This window comes from Watersipora subatra, chromosome 4 (genome assembly GCF_963576615.1).
Source record: "Watersipora subatra chromosome 4, tzWatSuba1.1, whole genome shotgun sequence".
Lineage (NCBI taxonomy): Eukaryota > Metazoa > Bryozoa > Gymnolaemata > Cheilostomatida > Watersiporidae > Watersipora > Watersipora subatra.
The window spans coordinates 63623509-63643226 of NC_088711.1; the positions used below are offsets into that span (position 1 = coordinate 63623509).

Genomic DNA, 19718 nt, shown 5'->3' on the forward strand with positions numbered 1-19718 from the left:
AAAACTACTGTAGTGTTCTGCATTTCATATCACCATCATCACCACCTGTGATCACACACCATGTCAATGACTGATGTTGCATTTGAAGCATCTCCTTCATGCCGACATAAGAGAACAAATCATACATGCGCTGATGTGTGGGCAAAGCTGTAGCAATGTTTATTAGGAATGTGAAAATTATAGATCAATATCTGCGAGTCTAAGAATGTAAACCAGATGCTTGTGCTGACTAGGTCACACATAGGAAATTAAATGTCAGAGCAACCACCGCCACCACCACAAATCCCTTAGAGGGATGACAAGGGAGGCAATTCATAGAAGGCTAGAGCCTGCTGTGACCTCCAGCTAGTCAACTGCTCATCCTAGCCGTCATGTTCTCAGCGAGTTTGTCCAAGAACTCGAATGTGTTCAAGTAATCCTTCCTTTGTACGCTACAAACAGAGTGGATAAGTAGGAATACTGATTCTCTTGTAACTGCTAAGGCTATCAGAATGATTTTGACACGCATATGAATCCCTAGAGAGGATGGTCAAAATTATTTACCGTAAAACCTCTAACTGAACGCCACCTCTATTTGAGCCTCCACTATGAGAGAAGGGTTGAAAAATAACGCGCCAATCTTTATTTGAACATGACCTCTATTTGATCGCCACTTTGACAATCTTGATCTTTATGAACACATAATATCAATGGATCAGTAGAAAAGTATCAATAATCGTTTACATTAATAACAATCCATTTTCTCGTCCAACTCCAAAAACTTTTAGCGTTTCTTCGTTAAAACATTGAAAGCAACACCATAGAAATGGTTCATCATTGTATCAGGCTAATAGTAGTTTCTTGTTTAATGCTGTCTTGACGCTTCGAAGTATATAAAAACGTTTCCGTATCTGATAGTATATAATCGACTAGTTTTAGGCTAAAAAAGTTGTGCTTGATAATTCGAAGTACATGTATATAAAAACTTTTATGCGTTGCAGTTGTGCTGAATGCAACATGTAAAAGTTTGAAGAGCAAACGTTTGCTAAAAGTTAACGTTTACGTAAACGTTTGCTTAAACGTTTGCTTTGCGTTTAAGCAAACGTTTAAACGCAAAGCAAAACGTAAAAGTTTTGCTCTTCAAAAAAAAAATTGTTTAGCCACTTATATCCACTAGTTATGCAGTGCAGAAAAAGAGTTAAAGCCAGAAGACATTGTGGAAGGTATTGGACAACTAGAAGTTGTTCGATTCATCGTAAGCAACGATCAATGCAGCTATCCGAGCAAACAATGCAAATATTTTTGTTTTAAAAACATTAATTTTGTTTTCACATGTAATATAAGTATGGTTCGTTTATTTATGTCCCTTGTTCATGATTATAGATTTGTAACATTTGATAGATTGTCATTATATAACTTATAAACTTGCAGATTTATATATTATTTGATAGCATCCTTGTGGTAATCTGATCATACAATTGATCAACTCTCGTAACTCCTGCAAACTGTAGAAAACATCAATGAGTGCAATAAGTTTTTATGCAACATTGATAAATATAGATATAAAATAAAAATGTCTTAAAATTTAGAATAAAATTGAAAGCTTGAACAAATTGCAAAGCAGGACGCAGGCTACGATATCATCGCAGGTTAGTTGCAAGCAATAGATATCGACTAGTAGAGATATTTCTCGGTTTCTCAATGCATATTTATTAAGAGATCACTGACAAGTTGGAGGCCAATTAGCACATTTATTGCATCCAAAAGGATTAATATCACTCTGCCGAAAAAAAGAGGGCAGAATATAGACGACATTCGCTGCGCCTGCAAAAGGGTAAATTTATCTTCCCGAAATTCTGACGAGCCTTTTGAAAAATACAACGCCAGCCTCTATTTGAATGCTCCCCCGATTGACCGCCACTATTATAGAGGAAGGGTAAAAAAATAGAGCGCCATGGCATTCAATTAGAGGTTTCACGGTATATATAAAAACACTAGTAGCCTACTTGCTCATGCCTTTGACACAAATGGCCAGGTCCTTGGTCATGAATCCTCCCTCTATTGTCTCTATACAGACAGACTCAAGAGTTTCAGCAAATCGTAGAAGTTCAGGAGACTCACTCAGTTTAGCTCTATGAGCCAAGCCTCTGCTCCACGCAAATATAGAAGCTGTAAAGAATTAAGAACTAGAGTTCTTACTTGAAAAGAAATGAAAATCTTTAACAGTACGGAGTACAAATAACTCAATATGATACCCTATATATGTACTCTTATGTGCACATGTATATTAATTTTTATACATGTGCAAATAAGAGAACATAGGAATAGAGAACTATTTCCGGCAAGGTAGACATCTAACAACATGCACTCATACACGATATGTATATGTGACAAAAAATGCAACAGCAGGGTACAAATAATTCCATATTTGGTAGTACAGTGTAAAAAATATTTATCTAAAAATATAATGAAAAAATAGCTTTGTAGCTGGCAATACAGTGTGCACATCATTCCTCACTGACTACCAAGTCTTGATGACATACGTCAGTCAGTGATCTGCTGGCAGCTATTACATAACACTACTAAAAATCATACCAATAGGGTTAGTTGAAGTCTCTTTGCCTTGCTGATGGAATCTATAATGCCTGGTAACAGTGCCATGAGCAGCCTCTGCTTCCACAGTCTTTCCGTCAGGACAAATGAGCACACTAGTCATCATCCCTAATGAGCCGAAACCTAAAGGAATGCCCTTATTTGGTCAGACATTGCCCTTAATAGATAACAAGGGAAGATGACATGGGAAGGTGACACGGGAATGTGACACAAGAAAGAGAAGCAGATATGAATAAAGTCAAGCCTCTACTTCATTAATTAAAAATTTTTCAACATAGAAGGTAAAAGTTGACCAGATATTTGACTTTAAACCTGATGGTCTTATTCACACGATCACAGTTCTGTAAATGAATGTGAAGAAACTAAAAGGTAAAACAATAAATTATATGAAAATAATAAAAAATTAAATAAGATAAAGCGCTCAAGTTATTTTAAATATCATTTAGTTGGAGTTGAAAGTAAGTTATACTACATATCTCTATCACTACCGCCACCTCTCCAGACTAACACTTATTTATCGTTCTTCAAGATATAGTAATAATAAATACCTGTTTATTGGTTATTTATTAATTTTTACATCTTTTTTACTTCTCTATATCACATTTTTATTTTATTGTTGAGTATAATTATCAGCAGTATATATGGAGAAGTTTTAGTAAGTTTTTAGACTGTATAAGAAATTACAGTACAACCCTATAATATTCTATTTAACATATGAGTTTTACATAGAAAGAAGGTCATAGAACAAATCATTGTCGCATGTATGAATCAATATCTAAAAATATGTGATCAAATTATTCTGCGGGTCAAATGGTGTCTGTAGGGAGGCCATTTTGATCTTCCATGGCTTATACCTAGATTTAAAACAATTCTATAAAGCAAAAAGCATCACATTCACTATGGATTCTGTGAAACTAAGCTATTAACATCTGACTGAGTTTGACATGCTAAAGCAAGTCCTAATTTCTTTATGAGTTGCACATAGTCACTACCCAAACACAATGGTCACTACCTTGAGCCACCGAGTCTGATTGCACATCTCCATCATAGTTTTTACAGGCCCAGACAAATCCTCCCTCGCTTTTAAGAGCATAGGCAACCATGTCATCTATTAGCCTGTGTTCATACCATATTCCAGCAGCCTCATACTTGCTCTTATACTCCCTAAAAGCGAGCCAGCTAGCAATTTATCAGTAGACCAATGAAGTAGTGAACGTTGCTCAATTGACCAATGAGCTAGTAAAAACCGGTCAATTGACCAATGAGCTAGTAGCAACCGATCAATCGACCAATGAGCTAGCAACAAGCGATCAATTAACCAATGAGCTAGTAAGAATTTATCATATGATCAACTAGCCAGCAATGCAGCGTTTAACTCCAATGAGTTGTGACTAAATGCTACAAGAATCATTTAAAAATAACATCCATGAATTTCGTTGGCAATCAGCTAATTGTCTTCAATGGGACAATTAGAGACACCATTAAACATGCTTTGAGCAAAATATCAAACATAACCTTAAAATACTTGATGGCGGTACCATGGTCATATTAACAACTAAAGCTCACATTCAAGGGAGATCAAGCTATAGGAAATTCAACAAATATATGCAGGAAAAGCGAGAAATATGATGCTTCTAACCGTTCATAGATGTCCTGGAAAATGTCCTTGAATCGTCCGTCATACTTCTTAAGAATAGTGTTCTTAGTGCTCAAATAGAGAGGCCATTTCTTCTCGAGTGCGAACAGCATGGAACTGTGGGCGAAACTGGCAATCGACTAGAGCAGAAGAAAAACAGATCATGAGCAACAACAATAACACGTGAAGACAAAAAGAAACACATTAAATACAAAAAAGTGTAAGATGTTATAATCAGGCCTTTTGGTTTGCAGTGGCTGCACAAATACGAATGATAGAGGCAGCTTTACCTAGGCCATATGGGCTGTTGTCTATCGATGAAAAGTACATGCACGTGTAAAAGTGATGATTCGTTATTGGATGTAACAAACCTCATCAGTGTTGAACATTCCCATGGTGACGCCGCCTCCATTGTTGAACTCATGCACCACATACTTGATAGCCTCCCCTCCATCTGATGGAGTGAATGACAACTCCACTTTACCATTTCCAGGCACCACAAAATCCGTTGCCTTATACTAGAAATATCCATTGTAGAATTTTAACACAAAACTGAAGTCAAAGTGACAACTTGCCCAACTATATATGTATTATAAACACTCATTTGAACAAGTAGACCTACATGAACATAATAGATAAAAAATCTCGTATAAGCCAAACAGTTACCCTATTCAACGATTTCACTGCTAATCAACCATCATGATCAATCACTAAGCATTACCTTTTTTGACTCTGCACTAACAGAACATGCCAGTAGCATCGATACAAACATTTATAGTACATTCAAGATAAAGCCAATGACAATTTATACATCGAGCACACATTGCCGGTGTTATGCTTTATGGTCTGGAGGGGGCATACATAAACTGGTGTTCTATATATCGACACAACCAATCGGTGGTTTAATGGTCTGGAGGGGGCAAACATAAACTGGTGTTCTATATATCGACACAACCAATCGGTGGTTTAATGGTTTGGAGGGGGCAAACATAAACTGGTGTTCTATATATCGACACAACCAATCGGTGGGCATCAATAAGAATGAGTTCTCTGATAATAACAAAAAGATATTAAAGTGTTACCATCTCCTGTTCAAAAGTACTTTAGCTCTATATGTATCTTCAGTGAGGGCAAGATTACAAGAATAAACTGCGACAAAGGCTTGTGATACTTGTATACATACATACTTGTATTCTCTTGTGATACTGTATACATACATACTTGTATACTCTTGTGATACTGTATACATACATACTTGTATACTCTTGTGATACTGTATACATACTTGTATACTCTTGTGATACTTGTATACATACATACTTGTATACTCTTGTGATACTGTATACATACATACTTGTATACTCTTGTGATACTGTATACATACATACTTGTATACTCTTGTGATACTGTATACATACATACTTGTATACTCTTGTGATACTGTATACATACATACTTGTATTCTCTTGTGATATTTGTATACATACATACTTGTATACTCTTGTGATACTGTATACATACATACTTGTATACTCTTGTGATACTGTATACATTTTCACCATCATCTTTAAACATGATATCTGTGATGACGGTAGAAAAGGTAGAGAATTACTACCAGTACTTGACCAGTATACCTTGGTAAAAAAATCATTACTCAAAACCTCCAAAGTAAAAACCTGCTAATGAATGTTATAACATGACGTTGGTTGAATGTTTCTTTCAGAATTTGCAAAAAACAGTTAGTTTATCCAAAACACATCATTAAAAAAAGTTTTATCTAAACACAAATTGATTTTTAAGTTTAAGATACGCTTTGCAATAAATTGTTTCGTGAATCAAAAACTAGAAGAATAAAGATTACAACAATAGTACAAAATGTAGACTCACCATTACTTCAGACAAGCCCTAGAGATATCTAACGTAATTCGACCAGAATTATCATTCAACATTGAATCAATTGTGATCAAGCTTTTCACCACTTTTGTCGAACTTTGAAATTACTGGTTCAAATAAATGTACGAAAACTCCACGATTGTTACTTTTCTTACGCGGTTTTCGTTTGCCAATTTTACTGCTAAACCGGTCCAGTCACGCAAATGCACCATTTTTTTTAGTATAAATTGCCAAATGGATAGCATCACGAAATTATCTAAAAGACTTGCGATGAACTGGCAACGGATTCCTAATGCATAAACAATTACAATATAGAGAAAATGTCAGGCAGTCAATGAAGTGAATTATTCCTGAAGTATATTTAGGCTCAAGGACACTATAACCACGTATGACACTTTGACAACCCTGTCTAACTCTTCAGTGTCCCACTAGGCATAAAAAAAACCGTCATAAAATTTGAAAAACAATTAGCTTACAGAATAGCAGATTTTTAAACTATATGATAGTTTGAGAATACCCAATTGCATTATCATCAATAGCCTTAGCACCAACCTGGTCTCCGTAGGCATGACGACCAACTACAATACTCTTAGTCCAACCAGGGACCAGCCGTGGGATATTCTTGCAAATTATTGCCTCTCGGAAGACAGTACCACCAAGGATGTTACGGATTGTTCCATTAGGAGATTTCCACATCTTTTTGAGGTTAAACTCTGGTGAATAAATGCTGATAATAAAAAAGTTCATTGATAATGATAGAAAACAATCATTTCAATAGTATTTCAGCACTAGCATGACTTACCTTCCACCCGTTTCTCATCAGGGGTAATAGTTGCACATTTGATCCCGACATGATATTTCGCAATAGCATTTGCGCAGTCAATAGTAACTGAAAACAATATGGTACGGTCTTAGAATTAGGAGAAGACCTACAAAAGCAGCTAAACAATATTGATAATCATGTAGCATTTATGTAGGCTAGGTAAGAATAATTTATAGTACCTTGATCGTCAGTTTTATCACGATTTTCAATGCTTAGATCGTACGTGTGCAAATTGGCACCAAAGTCAAGCCAAGGAAAAATAAGCTTTTCCTTAATCAACTCCCAGAGAATTCTACAACACGGAGAAAATCAAAAAGTTCACCAAACGAACGAACTCGCAGATCACAAATAACCTATACAAGTAGATGAATACAAACCTTGTCATCTCATCTCCTTGCACCTCAACAACTGGTCCGCCTGAAGCAAAATGCAACAAAATGAAAATGTTAGATTCCGAAAACAAAATATATTACGAATAGCAGACTGTTCGGATTGCAATCAACCAATATGACTAAATGTTTTAATAATGACAGTTAATTTCGCAACCAGCGATCAGTAAATCCAATGTACTCCTTAATAGTAGTCACAAAAAGACAAATGAAAACGAATTAAACCTGCATAAGCTACTTTGAGCTTAGCGAAAAAATGCGCTTGAGTGGTTTTATCTAGAATATAAAGTGAATAAAAACATTGGAAATATTGATTAATAAAAATACGGTCGATGACTTACATAAGATTTTAGACATTTTAGTACTGTTTTGTCGCCGATACCGACACCCACAATGAGAAAGAAAATCTTAGTCACAACATATACGTGTATTTTTGCTAGACCGTGGTCTTTATATTCATTAATAAAGAACACCAACCAAATGCTAAGGCTAGACACTGAAATAGCCAAGTGATGACAATCCCAAAAGAGAACTCTTTTGGGATTGTCATCACTTGGCTATTCCCAAAAGAGAACTCTTTTGGGATTGTCATCACTGGGAGTGATGACAATTCATCCCAGTGATTACAATGGCGAGATTTAATACATTAGGCTAGTTCATAATCATAACTAAATATTCACCAGTTGCATTACTTCAGGTAGAGTCCAGTCATATTTGCTACACAGCCATGGTTCAGCTGACCGCGTACTCATGATTTATGATGTACTCATCAATACGTGTATGGGTGCTCCACTTGTACCCATACACGTATCTATACAAGTGGGGAGCAGTACTTATCAGTTCACGCAATAAAGGTTGGCTGGTATATCTATTTACAATTAGTGGTCCTCGTGTCAAATAGTTTGAGTCAAACGATAGTTGTGGGCAACTGACTAGTAGAAGTTGCTTCTAAAATTAACAAGATCTTGTCTGGTACATATATGTACCAGATGAAACAAGGGAGTAAGAGTACTGCACAATGAATTTTATTTGTATTGCGTATTAACCTAGAAGCAGAAAATAACGAATGTAAAGGTTTTGTATATCAAAACATTTATTTCATAACAGCAAGTAGAACCCCTATCCTGCGAAATTCTTTGCGGTGATACATAGACCTAAGCAACCACATTGTCAACTCGAGCACTATAACAGTGCATACAATTTGTGTCAATAATAAATAACTAATGAGACGCAATGTTGTTTCCTCTCCCACATAACACCGACGGATTAGGGCATCCTTATGCATGTATCACTTCTTCTGGGCTTTTTGGGCAGCTTTGGTTACCTTGCCACCAGTGGGCGCCTTCTTTTCAACTTTCTTGATGACGCCAACAGCGACGGTCTGCCTCATGTCACGAACAGCAAATCGACCAAGAGGAGCATAATTAGTAAATGGCTCGACACACATAGGCTTTTGTGGCACCATGGTGACAATACAGGCATCACCGGACTTGACAAACTTAGGATTGTCCTCTAACTTCTTGCCACTACGTCGATCAATCTTTTCAAGGATCTCACTGAATTTACAAGCAATGTGAGCTGTATGGCAGTCAAGAACTGGGGCATATCCCTGTCCAATCTGACCAGGATGGTTCAGGACAATGACCTGAAGGATTAAACAATATATTAGTTCCAACTAATCAGCAAGAAATATGCAAAACAGAATTTGGCAACAGCAGACATTTAAAACAATACTTTATCAAGCCTTACTTGAGCAGTGAAGTTGGCTGCGCCAAGAGGAGGATCATTTTTGGAGTCTCCAGCAACGTTTCCTCTCTTGATTTCTTTAACAGAGACGTTCTTGATGTTGAATCCAACGTTGTCTCCTGGTACAGCCTCTGGAAGAGATTCGTGGTGCATCTCCACAGATTTAACCTGCAATTTCACCAAATATAAGTAACGATAGATTTCAACACCACAAAAACAATTTGCAAGGAATATCTACATCAGAAGACAAAAAATCAACAAAGAGCATTTCAGAACGCTATGGGATGTTTATCAGTTCATCAGGCCAAGATGGTAAATTATGTAGCAAGTGTAAACAAACAATTCACCTCAGTAGTCAAGTTGGAAGGAGCAAATGTAACAACCATTCCAGGCTTCAAGATACCGGTTTCTACTCGACCAACAGGCACTGTTCCGATACCACCAATCTTATAAACATCCTGGAGGGGAAGTCGCAAAGGCTTGTCAGTGGGCCTTTCAGGTGGTGTGATGTTGTCTAGAGCATCCAAGAGAGTTGTGCCCTTGGATTCTTTCTTCTCCTTACCAACGACAGTTGTCCATCCCTTGTACCATGACATGTTAGTAGATGGCTCAATCATGTTGTCTCCATGCCAGCCAGAAATGGGTACAAAGGCAACTGCATCAGGATTGTAACCTATTTTCTTGATATATCCACCAACTTCTTTTTTAATTTCACCGAAGCGAGCCTGCAATCAGCAAATAAAAAAATGATTAGACAGAATTTCCAATATAGCAAAATTTATAACAGCTATTACATTACTTCAGTTAATAATGATCATCATTAACAATCAGAACGTTAACGGATATTTACTAGCAATCATCACTAGTAATGTGGCAACTTTCATTACATAAGTGTAGCTATACCTCGCTGTAAGGTGGCTCAGTACTGTCCATTTTGTTGACACCGATGATCATCTGCTTGACACCAAGAGTATAAGCAAGGAGAGCATGCTCTCTGGTCTGGCCATTTTTAGAGATACCAGCTTCAAACTCTCCTACACCAGCAGCGACAATAAGTACGGCACAATCAGCTTGAGATGTTCCAGTGATCATGTTCTTGATGAAATCACGGTGGCCTGGAGCATCGATAATCGTGACGTGGTATTTCGCGGTTTCGAACTTCCACAAAGCGATATCTATTGTGATACCTCTTTCACGCTCAGCTTTGAGCTTGTCCAAAACCCAAGCATACTTGAAAGAGCCTTTTCCCATCTAAAAAACAGATAGACGCTACAGCTAACTGCCAAATATTAAAGAATTGGAGAGTTAGGCAAGTTGGAGTTGAGTAGTAAATAACTCTCTCGACACTCACCTCTTGGGCCTCTTTCTCGAACTTCTCAATAGTTCTTTTGTCAATTCCACCACACTTGTAGATCATATGTCCAGTTGATGTAGATTTTCCAGAGTCGACATGACCAATCACCACAATGTTGATGTGGGTCTTCTCCTTTTGTTTGGGAGCCATGGTTGTAGATAGAATTCAACTGCAATATCAATTACACAAACGTTACCAGAATCGTTATTTACATTTGAATGGCTTCGTACAACTCAAGTAAAAACAGCAACTTTATTCACGCAGCATATACACCTAGTTACACTTTTCATTCAAACAAGAATACATTTTAAAACACTCCACAGATATACTGTTCATAAACAGTAACACGCTTACAGAATCTAACGATGTTCGAGTAATAATCCTAACAGAGTTGCGAACTACGATGTCCAACTGCAACAATGTAAATTGACGATATGAATTTCTTACCTCGCTGCTAAGTGTGCCACGAATGAAGAAAAGGGAAGTGGCATGGCGACCAGAAGCTTTTATATACCTTACGAGTGGGGTACCCAATCTGGAACGGATTTTTCAATACTGTCCATCCCTGTAATTATAGCCTTGGTTTTACAACAATCATTTCAGCTTTGAAATAATCTTACGTCCCGCAATTGTTGATCTATACAACCAAGTTTATACCGTAAAGAAAATCCTTCGAGATTTCTATAATTTCAGTGAAGAATACATGTAATATACTTTAGTGCGATGTCAATTTGTTGAATGGCGTATGGAAGCGTTATAGGTATAGAAATGCCTATAGAAGATAACTCCAGTTGTGTTAAGCAATAGTTATTTTCTATGTAAAAAGCTTTATATTAAACGCACATACGTGAAGGAATAACAGCCTATAACACACAAAAAGACGTGAACTTTTATCACGTATAATCATCTAAGTAGGCTACTCTTATCTACATGATTAGACAGTATTATAAGACACATGTAATTGTCAGGAGTAATCTTTGCTTTACCTCTTATGCTTGAAATTACAAAAACAGTTTTAAATTCAACAGTTGTCTAGCTAGCCGTTTGCCAATTAGTTGTTATTGAACAACATGTAATGCCTTCATTTGCACTTTCCCCAACACACTATTATGTTGAAGTTTATAAGTGGCCTTTGTGTAAAAAAAACAAGCACTTGGCCTAATGTCTTCTACCAGAGTTGCAAGGTTCTGGACTCCTTCTGGACCTTACGACACTGCAGTAAAAGCACAGATAAAATAGGTTAGTTAGATATGCAGTCTGCTTGCAGTCATGAAAAGTATTGAATGGGTTGTGTAGTTTACGCAAAAGGAAATCTAACAGGGTTTTAGACTCTGCAGTAGGTTTCAGTAGCAATATATTTCTTGTTTTTGTCAAATGCCGCTCATATATGCCTTCTGCGTTATTCTATAAATTTGTGATTGCAAGTTTTAAATCAAAAGTTAAACAGTAAAACTAGGCATTTTGTAAAGGCTGCAACTTACTAGGCTTTGTAATTCTTTCTTAACTATTCACAAATTAGCATATACAAATAAGCTTATGTCAAGTACATGTAGTTGAGACTTTTTAAAAACCCACCTTTGTTTCCCATCAAACTCTCTTGTGAGCATGACATAAAATTAATACTTATAAAAACCCAAGCATATATATCATCCTGCAGATTGTTATTGCTATTCTATCGAGTGATGAATTTTTGTGGATTGACTCCTCAGGTATTATGTGTTATTACTAACATATAAAGGAAGGCGATTATCCAATGGTAGTGAGTTATGAGAAAGCAACTACCCTGAATATGTGCTCAATGTCTTGATCATTTGTCTGAATGACGCATGTGTAGGTGGACGCTAATATGTGTAGGTGGACCTATCAGTGTTCACCTATATAATATGTCCACCTACACATATCAGTGTTCACCTATATAATATGTCCACCTACACATATCAGTATCTACCTACACATATCAGTGTCCACCTACACATATCATTGTTCACCTACACATATCAGTGTCCACCTACACATCAGCATCCACCTACACATATCAGTATCTACCTACACATATCAGTGTTTACCAACACATCGGCGTCTACCTACACATATCAGCGTCTACCTACACATATCAGTCTCTACCTACACATATAGACACTAATACATGTAAGTGGACGCTGATATGTGTAGGTAGACACTGGTGTGTGTAGGTGGACGCTGATATGTGTAGGTAGACACTGATGTGTGTAGGTGGACGCTGATACGTGTAGGTGGACACTGATATGTGTAGGTGGACGCTGATATGTGTAGGTAGACACTGATATGAGTAGGTGCTTAGGTGGACACTGATATGAGTAGGTGGACGCTATTATGCGTAGGTAAACACTAATATGCGTAAGTAAGCTGATATGTGTGGGTGGACGCTATTATGCGTAGGTAAACACTAATACGCATAGGTACGCTGATATGAGTAGGTGAACGCTATTATGCGTAGGTAAACACTAATACGCGTAGGTATGCTGATGTGTCGATGGACGCTATTATGCATAGGCCAACACTAATATACGTAGGTACACTGATATGTGTGGGTGGACGACGATATGTAAAAGTGGACACTGTCACTCTGGCTGCTGCAGCATTCTCAAATGAACATTACTGTGATTTAGCACTTTACTAGTTGAAGTACAAACTAATATACAATGCTGACAGTTTATTGCAAATTAACAAGATAAACAATAATCTTTAGAAAAATGGACAGCACAAAAAATAATGAGAGGGAAGAGCAAAGTAACAACAAAGTCAAATATGTTGACGGCTACTGGAACCAATTGGAGTATCAATTATATCGCAAGAGGAAGGACCTGGACAACTCGACACTCTAATCTTCAATGATGTCTCCGTCAAGTCTCCGTCTTCGCATATGTATTATTAGAGGCATACTTCTTTGTTCCTCCGACCTTCCAAGACATGTAGGTATTCCATCCGAGAGATATCGTGTTGGCAAACAAAACTCTGACAAAAATAAACTAGGCTGCAAACAGTTTAAAAGAAATGCTATTTTAATTTGTTTGTAGCAACCTGAAGACTCGACGTAAAAAATGGAACAGACTGGAAAAGTAAAGTTATGGAGAAGAATTACAAATGGCATCGATCAAGATGCAAGATAGCACAGTCCTAGTTGAGAAACAATCAGCTCTAAAAGCAAGATTAGTTTCATGAGATCTTCCAGCTTCTGATGTTTGAAGAATAGTTGAACTGATATCATGTTGCGACAGCGCTGACGTTACCAACAACCAATCAAATTATCTTTACAGAATTACTGGAAATACGGGAGCTTTTTATAGCATCAGGTAGCTGAACAAAGCCTTTAAATTAAAAGCAAAGTTGATTCTTACAAGTTAGCAAGTCTAACAGCTAGCTATGCGAGACTAGATTGAGATAAGCTTCTCTGATAATGCAGCAAGCTGATTGCTGGCATAAATTGGTAACACAAATTCTACTTTCTCAAGGCTCACCATCTTCATATAAGCTTCCCTACATGAATGTTGACTTTTATTTTAATGACAAGCACTATGTTTCCTGTCTCCGATGATGCAAGTTTGGAATAGTTTTTCGCTAAACTGTGTTCAATACGCCGAAAACTTACTATGTGCTAACACATACTTTCAAGAGTGAACCAACCTGTGCTGCAGTGGGACGAGGTAGAAGTTGAAGAGTTGTGCTGCTGGCCATAATTTATAGTTGCTGAGAATAATGCTGGGCAATGTCTACAACAGTGACAAGCAACAGTATGTCACACCAAGAGGATAGGAAACACCATGAGGGCAGGCAACACCATGTGGCCAGGAAACACCATGTGGCCAGGAAACACCATGTGGCCAGGAAACACCATGTTGGCAGGCAACACTATGGGTGCATAGAACACCATGTGGGCAGGAAACACCATGTGGCCAGGAAACACCATGTATCCTGGAAACACCATGTGGTCAGGAAACACCATGTGGTCAAGAAACACCATGTGGCCAGGAAGCACTATGCGGGCAGGGAACACCATGAGGGCAAGAAACACTATGTGGGCAGGGAACACCATGAGGGCAGGGAACATAAATTATGGGCAGGAAACCCCATGGGTAGGAAACACTATGTGGGCAGGAAACGCCATGTGGCCAGGAAACACCATGAGTGCGGGTGGCATCATGAGAAGAGATGACACTATGAAGGCAGCGACTAAACAACACTGTCGCTGACCTCTACTAACCTCCTTTAGTCCTGACGTAAGCGCTGTCCAGTTTTCTCCTTTTAGAACCCCCATTGTCATACAAAAGATTGTTAAGAAGCATGGAGCGAAGACTAGCTGCAAAAGGTAGACGGACAGTTTAAAATGAAACCACATAAATTGGCTATATAGTTATACCCATATACAGCGTAACTGTAAATTTACTAGAATTACGTTACTTAACCAACCTGGTCTAAAGCCATCATTCTAACAGGCTTGAAAGCTAAGGTCGAAGGAACGATCTTGTCTAATGTTTTATACCAGAGCCGCAAGGTCGGGCCCTGCAGTAAAAGACAGATAAGATGACTGGCAAGAGTGACCAAAGTGTAACACGGAGCTAGCTTTAGTGACTGTAAAAGCTCAACAACTACAATTATGATATGAATTCGGTTGTGGATGCAGTCAAACCATTTTGTATTATTAAGTTTCCATAAGGTGACGGTGTGGCGACACTTGGGCCGACCAGCAGATCATGTTTCCATAGGGCACTATAGTATAGCAATGGTTGTGCGATGCCCTATGTCAAGGCCATATCTATGTCAAGGCCGTATCTCATATTACAAATATAAATTAAAGTTGTGATCACTGCTACACAAACGTTACTCATCATGTTTTAATGTACAATAATGGTGAGGGTTAAAAATAACCAGTTAATTTATTAACAATTAAATATTAATCCTAACATTTGTTTAATATTAATTATAATATTGAATATAATTATATAATATTTCTTGTGATACATTAAGTGCGATGGCATTAGTCACGTAGGCCATTTCCGTGGCACAAAAGACGTGCATTGCACCTGGGTTCTACTTCTAAACAGCGACACTGAATCATGACAGAATGAGAGCCACACAGCCGTTTCCAAGATGGCTTCGCAGCCCCCAATGTGGGTGTGTCACTACCCTATCACCGTATAAAACTTTAGTAATTGTTGGACCAGCACTGTGTATAACCATGATAACCAACCAACTTACTGCAAATATTATCCCAAATCCTAGAAACCGAAGAGTTCTCAATGGCTCATACGTGCCAGATATGTGACTTTTTTCAATCGCTGTTTGAGATATGATGTCTCCAACCGACATAAGGGTACCTAAGATAGATGATACACCATATCACACAAATGCATTACAAAAAGTAGTCGTGAAGTACTGAAAGAGAAGACAATTTATTTTCAAAAAATTAGGTGGAAGCTGCCAGAGAACTGTTATACATAGACCTGTTCCCCTCCAGGCAATCAGAAGTTCTGCCAAGCTCCAAAAGCGTCATTAGGATAGGGTGGGTTGGGGAGAGAAACCTGATAAAACACCGTTACGAGGGGGCGTGTTGGGGAGAGAAACCTGATAAAACACCATTAGGAGGGGACGGGTTGGGGAGAGAAACCTGATAAAACACCATTAGGAGGGGCTGGGTTGGGAAACCTGATAAAACACTATTAGAGGAGGTGGGTTGGGGAAAGAAACCTGATAAAACACTATTAGGAGGGGCGGGTTGGGGAGAGAAACCTGATAAAACACCATTAGGAGGGGCTGGGTTGGGAAACCTGATAAAACACTATTAGAGGAGGTGGGTTGGGGAAAGAAACCTGATAAAACACTATTAGGAGGGGCGGGTTGGGGAGAGAAACCTGATAAAACACCATTAGGAGGGGGCGTGTTGGGGAGAGAAACCTGATAAAACACCATTAGGAGGGGACGGGTTGGGGAGAGAAACCTGATAAAACACCATTAGGAGGGGCTGGGTTGGGAAACCTGATAAAACACTATTAGAGGAGGTGGGTTGGGGAAAGAAACCTGATAAAACACTATTAGGAGGGGCGGGTTGGGGAGAGAAACCTGATAAAACACCATTAGGAGGGGGCGGATTCGGGAGAGAAACCTGATAAAACACCATTAGGAGGGAGGCGGGTCGGGGAGAAACCTGATAAAACACCATTAGGAGGGACTGGGTTGGGGAGAGAAACCCGATAAAACTCACAAAAGAACGCATATGCTGAAATCAGTTTGTACTTGAGCCAATAACCTACTGGTAAAGTTCAAGCAAGTTCTGATGCAAGAATTTAACAATCAATGAGCATTATTTATCCCTTCATCCTTATTGGCTATAACAAGACATGACTTGAAGCAATCATTTTTGTGCGAGTCAGCGGTCAAGAAGTGCCTCTTATTTGACTATCGTTATCGCAATAGAGTGATGAACCATAGTGATAGCTGTTGTTACAAACTTATCATTCGCCGGAATCTTTCAGCTTAGCCAATTATGAGTTATTCATCAATGTTCGGAGTTGTCTATACAAAAATGTTCTAATGCCACAATATAAATTCAATTTTAGAAGACTTGGATTACACTAAACGCAAAAAATGTATAATAACAAGCCAATAACGAACAATAGCAATAGAACTTTTTTAACATTAGCCATGAGTTCCTGTAGCTCTAAAGGTCTGGCTAAACACAGCAAGGAAATTCATCACCATAGTGTAGATAACTGTTGTGGCTACACACACAGCGCTACTTAATGATGTTACTAAATGATGCGTGGTGTTGACAAATAGATAATGGTTGACAATGAGAATTGGCCTCATTCATGTGAAGCCCATGACATCCTTGCTGTACCCTTATTTATCATCAGGATATTTAAATTTTATTATCTAATATGGAGTATGAAAGATTGGTGATCACAATAACATTTGTGTACTATTTGCATTGCTGTTTTGCTCCAAAAAAACTACACATCAACGATGAAAACAGTTAGATAAAAAAATACTCAAAGTTCATGACACACGTACTTTAAACTATAGAAAGGATTTTAATATATTCAAATATCCGGACTGTTTTATGAAACATTCTAATCTATAAAAGTAACTATCGTATAACTGTTACAAAAAGTAATATATTTTTCGTAAATAAACATTTGCTTGTGGGATTGTCGTTCAAAGGCCAATCTTGAGATGAACTTGTTATGTTGGAAACAAATAAAACTGAGTTGAGATTTATATGATCAACTAATTCAGGCAATCACTTTTGTACTGGTTTTATCGCTTCTGACATGTACTAACTTGTTGTTATAGAAATAACGCATCAACCATGCATGGCTAAGCAAAAGACCCATTTCGTTGACGCGCGTATATACACTTCTGTGATTATTTGTAACTAAGGTGTTCGCCATCGTCCAGATAGTTGGAAGAACTGTAGCAGTCGTGTATAATAACAGACATCAGCGAACTTTGTGAAACTTGAAATTTCATAAAATTTCATATAAAATTTCGTGTAAAATTTCAGCAATAAAAAATACTACTGATAAAGGTTGAAGTGAAGTCGATCATTGAGGTCAAACTACTGAATGTGAAGCCTTTATTTATTATAAATATTATTATTATATTAGTTATAATAAAATAATCATCTGGGAAAAAACCGCCTGAACAAGATGGCTTCTGTTTACACTTTCATGCAAACTCATTCGTCAAAATATTTTCACAAATATACATCTCGCATTCAATAAAACCATGTCTATTGTTGTTATGCGTCTGTTTCATCATCATTGTAATGCTGTCACTTTGAGCACTGATATCTCAAAACCTATCGTAAAAATTCGTCTAATTTTTTAACCTTAGCTGGAAGGAGTGCATATCATCCTCTGATAAACATGATGAGCCTGTTGGTCACCTCTGATAGTCGAAAAATGCTACAGAAATTATTCACGCGATTTGGCAAGAAGTATGGGTCACATGATCAGATTACGATTAGACGATTAGACCAAGTCGAAACAAAACTGTAAAACCTCTTCGGCAAAACCCAAAGTGTTTTTCATAAACTAGTGCTACAAGAAGTTTTATACTGAGCCTTTTATTGGCCTTTCAATTCACATGAGAACATCACGTGCCAAAACAATAACCAAATCGTTTGACTACATCAGAGAAATAAATTCATCCCAATCTACGGCAGTTCCGTAATGGCGGCGATTAACTGTTCATTTTTGAGCTTTTAGGAGCTTGTAATCAGATGTCCACATATTTTGCCCTTACAACACGGCAGAGTAAGACATGGTGAATCTTTTGATACCAAATAACTGTAATGTGAATTTTGTTGCAAGTCAACCTTTAAGAAAGGTTAACATAAAAAGCAACTTTCAACTGTACAAGTATGAGGCGAGTAGGAAAATAGATGTAATACCTAAGTAGTCAAGACTAGTGAGATAAGTTGGTTGGGATAAGTAGTCTTCCCCTACTCATTAAGATGTGAAGTCTCACCAGTGGCAAGGGCCTGTGTTATCACTGGTCTCCGCTCAAGCATGCGTAGGTAGAAGCGCAACATTCTACAGAAATGGCCACGCGCAGACTGCTGCACACATGAGCCACCAATGTCTGAAACTAAGAGAAGCATAACTATGGGTTTGTATTTTTAGGCCGACAAGAGATACTTATTAGCACACCTACTTACTTTACTAATGTATAGTGGAAAAATACCAAATGTAAAAAATTTGGTCACATATGGCGGCGGCTCAAATTTCCGTGTACTGCACAAATGTGGCACGGTGGCCACTAGAATCGCTATGAATGAATGAATGAATAACATAGCTATGGATAATAGTTCGCAAGTTTGGCAAGACTGTTATATTATGTTATATGGAAGAAAATCTATGCCAACTTTCCGTTATCAACAGGTTTGGTTTACACTATCAGGAATACCAAAATACTGTTGTATGAAAAGCAAGGTAGTTTGCTGCAGTTGATTACTTTAAAACTTCCGCACTTGTGACCAAAGCCAACAATTATCTCAGCATTGCAAACCCAAAAAAAGCTTGTGAAAAGTCAAGGTGAGGCTGCACGCAGACTACCGCGCTTACTGATCACTGGTCTCAAAGTCAAACAACCCTAGACTAGCTTTGCTGATAATTTATAATGGAGATAATAGCCTGCTTGTTATAAAAAGTTCTTTCTAGCAAAACCAACCCATCATCTTATAGCTACTTTGATGTTTTACTCATTTCGTTGCAACAACTTTGGGCGGTTGATTTTTATTACTTG

General features: G+C 37.8%; 3 protein-coding genes across 5 annotated transcripts; all 3 read right to left on the minus strand.

The window, feature by feature from the left end:
- Window positions 1–134: 134 nt before the first annotated feature.
- LOC137394766 (isocitrate dehydrogenase [NADP] cytoplasmic-like) lies at window positions 135–7762 on the minus strand. Its single transcript, XM_068081528.1, has 11 exons — window positions 7675–7762; window positions 7322–7361; window positions 7124–7236; window positions 6924–7010; window positions 6674–6834; window positions 4600–4746; window positions 4232–4368; window positions 3605–3756; window positions 2575–2715; window positions 1986–2148; window positions 135–431 (listed from the first exon to the last, which is right to left on the minus strand). The coding sequence occupies exons 1-11, from the start codon at window positions 7688–7690 to the stop codon at window positions 350–352; spliced, it is 1239 nt and encodes a 412-aa protein (XP_067937629.1). The 5' UTR covers window positions 7691–7762; the 3' UTR covers window positions 135–349.
- Window positions 7763–8342: 580 nt separating this feature from the next.
- On the minus strand, window positions 8343–10998 carry LOC137393813 (elongation factor 1-alpha). 2 transcript variants are annotated; one of them, XM_068080517.1, is made up of 6 exons: window positions 10881–10998; window positions 10431–10602; window positions 9983–10330; window positions 9427–9804; window positions 9083–9247; window positions 8343–8978 (listed from the first exon to the last, which is right to left on the minus strand). In XM_068080517.1, the coding sequence occupies exons 2-6, from the start codon at window positions 10581–10583 to the stop codon at window positions 8622–8624; spliced, it is 1401 nt and encodes a 466-aa protein (XP_067936618.1). In that variant the 5' UTR covers window positions 10584–10602; window positions 10881–10998; the 3' UTR covers window positions 8343–8621. The 2 variants fall into 2 exon arrangements, with proteins under 2 accessions (XP_067936618.1, XP_067936619.1); XM_068080518.1 differs by having other exon boundaries at window positions 10788–10899.
- Window positions 10999–13110: 2112 nt separating this feature from the next.
- Window positions 13111–19056, minus strand: LOC137394762 (protein Mpv17-like). Of its 2 annotated transcripts, none has more exons than XM_068081522.1 (6): window positions 18942–19056; window positions 15669–15787; window positions 14880–14972; window positions 14674–14769; window positions 14097–14182; window positions 13111–13427 (listed from the first exon to the last, which is right to left on the minus strand). In XM_068081522.1, the coding sequence occupies exons 1-6, from the start codon at window positions 19003–19005 to the stop codon at window positions 13316–13318; spliced, it is 570 nt and encodes a 189-aa protein (XP_067937623.1). In that variant the 5' UTR covers window positions 19006–19056; the 3' UTR covers window positions 13111–13315. The 2 variants fall into 2 exon arrangements, with proteins under 2 accessions (XP_067937623.1, XP_067937624.1); XM_068081523.1 differs by having other exon boundaries at window positions 18865–19056.
- Window positions 19057–19718: the final 662 nt, after the last annotated feature.

Excerpts from the sequence above, each read along its gene's own strand:
- LOC137394766 (XM_068081528.1), bottom strand. Across the intron at positions 4,369-4,599 it reads GAATGTTCAACACTGATGAG|TCGATTGCCAGTTTCGCCCA; the intron begins GTTTGTTACATC and ends CTTCTGCTCTAG. Across the intron at positions 432-1,985 it reads TGTGTCAAAGGCATGAGCAA|CGTACAAAGGAAGGATTACT; the intron begins GTAGGCTACTAG and ends CTCTGTTTGTAG.
- LOC137393813 (XM_068080517.1), bottom strand. The coding sequence starts at position 10,583 with ATGGCTCCCAAACAAAAGGAGAAGACCCACATCAACATTGTGGTGATT. Across the intron at positions 10,331-10,430 it reads TCGAGAAAGAGGCCCAAGAG|ATGGGAAAAGGCTCTTTCAA; the intron begins GTGAGTGTCGAG and ends TCTGTTTTTTAG. Across the intron at positions 8,979-9,082 it reads CAGCCAACTTCACTGCTCAA|GTCATTGTCCTGAACCATCC; the intron begins GTAAGGCTTGAT and ends TTAATCCTTCAG.
- LOC137394762 (XM_068081522.1), bottom strand. The coding sequence starts at position 19,005 with ATGTTGCGCTTCTACCTACGCATGCTTGAGCGGAGACCAGTGATAACA. Across the intron at positions 14,183-14,673 it reads TTACGTCAGGACTAAAGGAG|ACATTGCCCAGCATTATTCT; the intron begins GTTAGTAGAGGT and ends TCACTGTTGTAG. Across the intron at positions 13,428-14,096 it reads CTCGTCCCACTGCAGCACAG|AGTTTTGTTTGCCAACACGA; the intron begins GTTGGTTCACTC and ends TATTTTTGTCAG.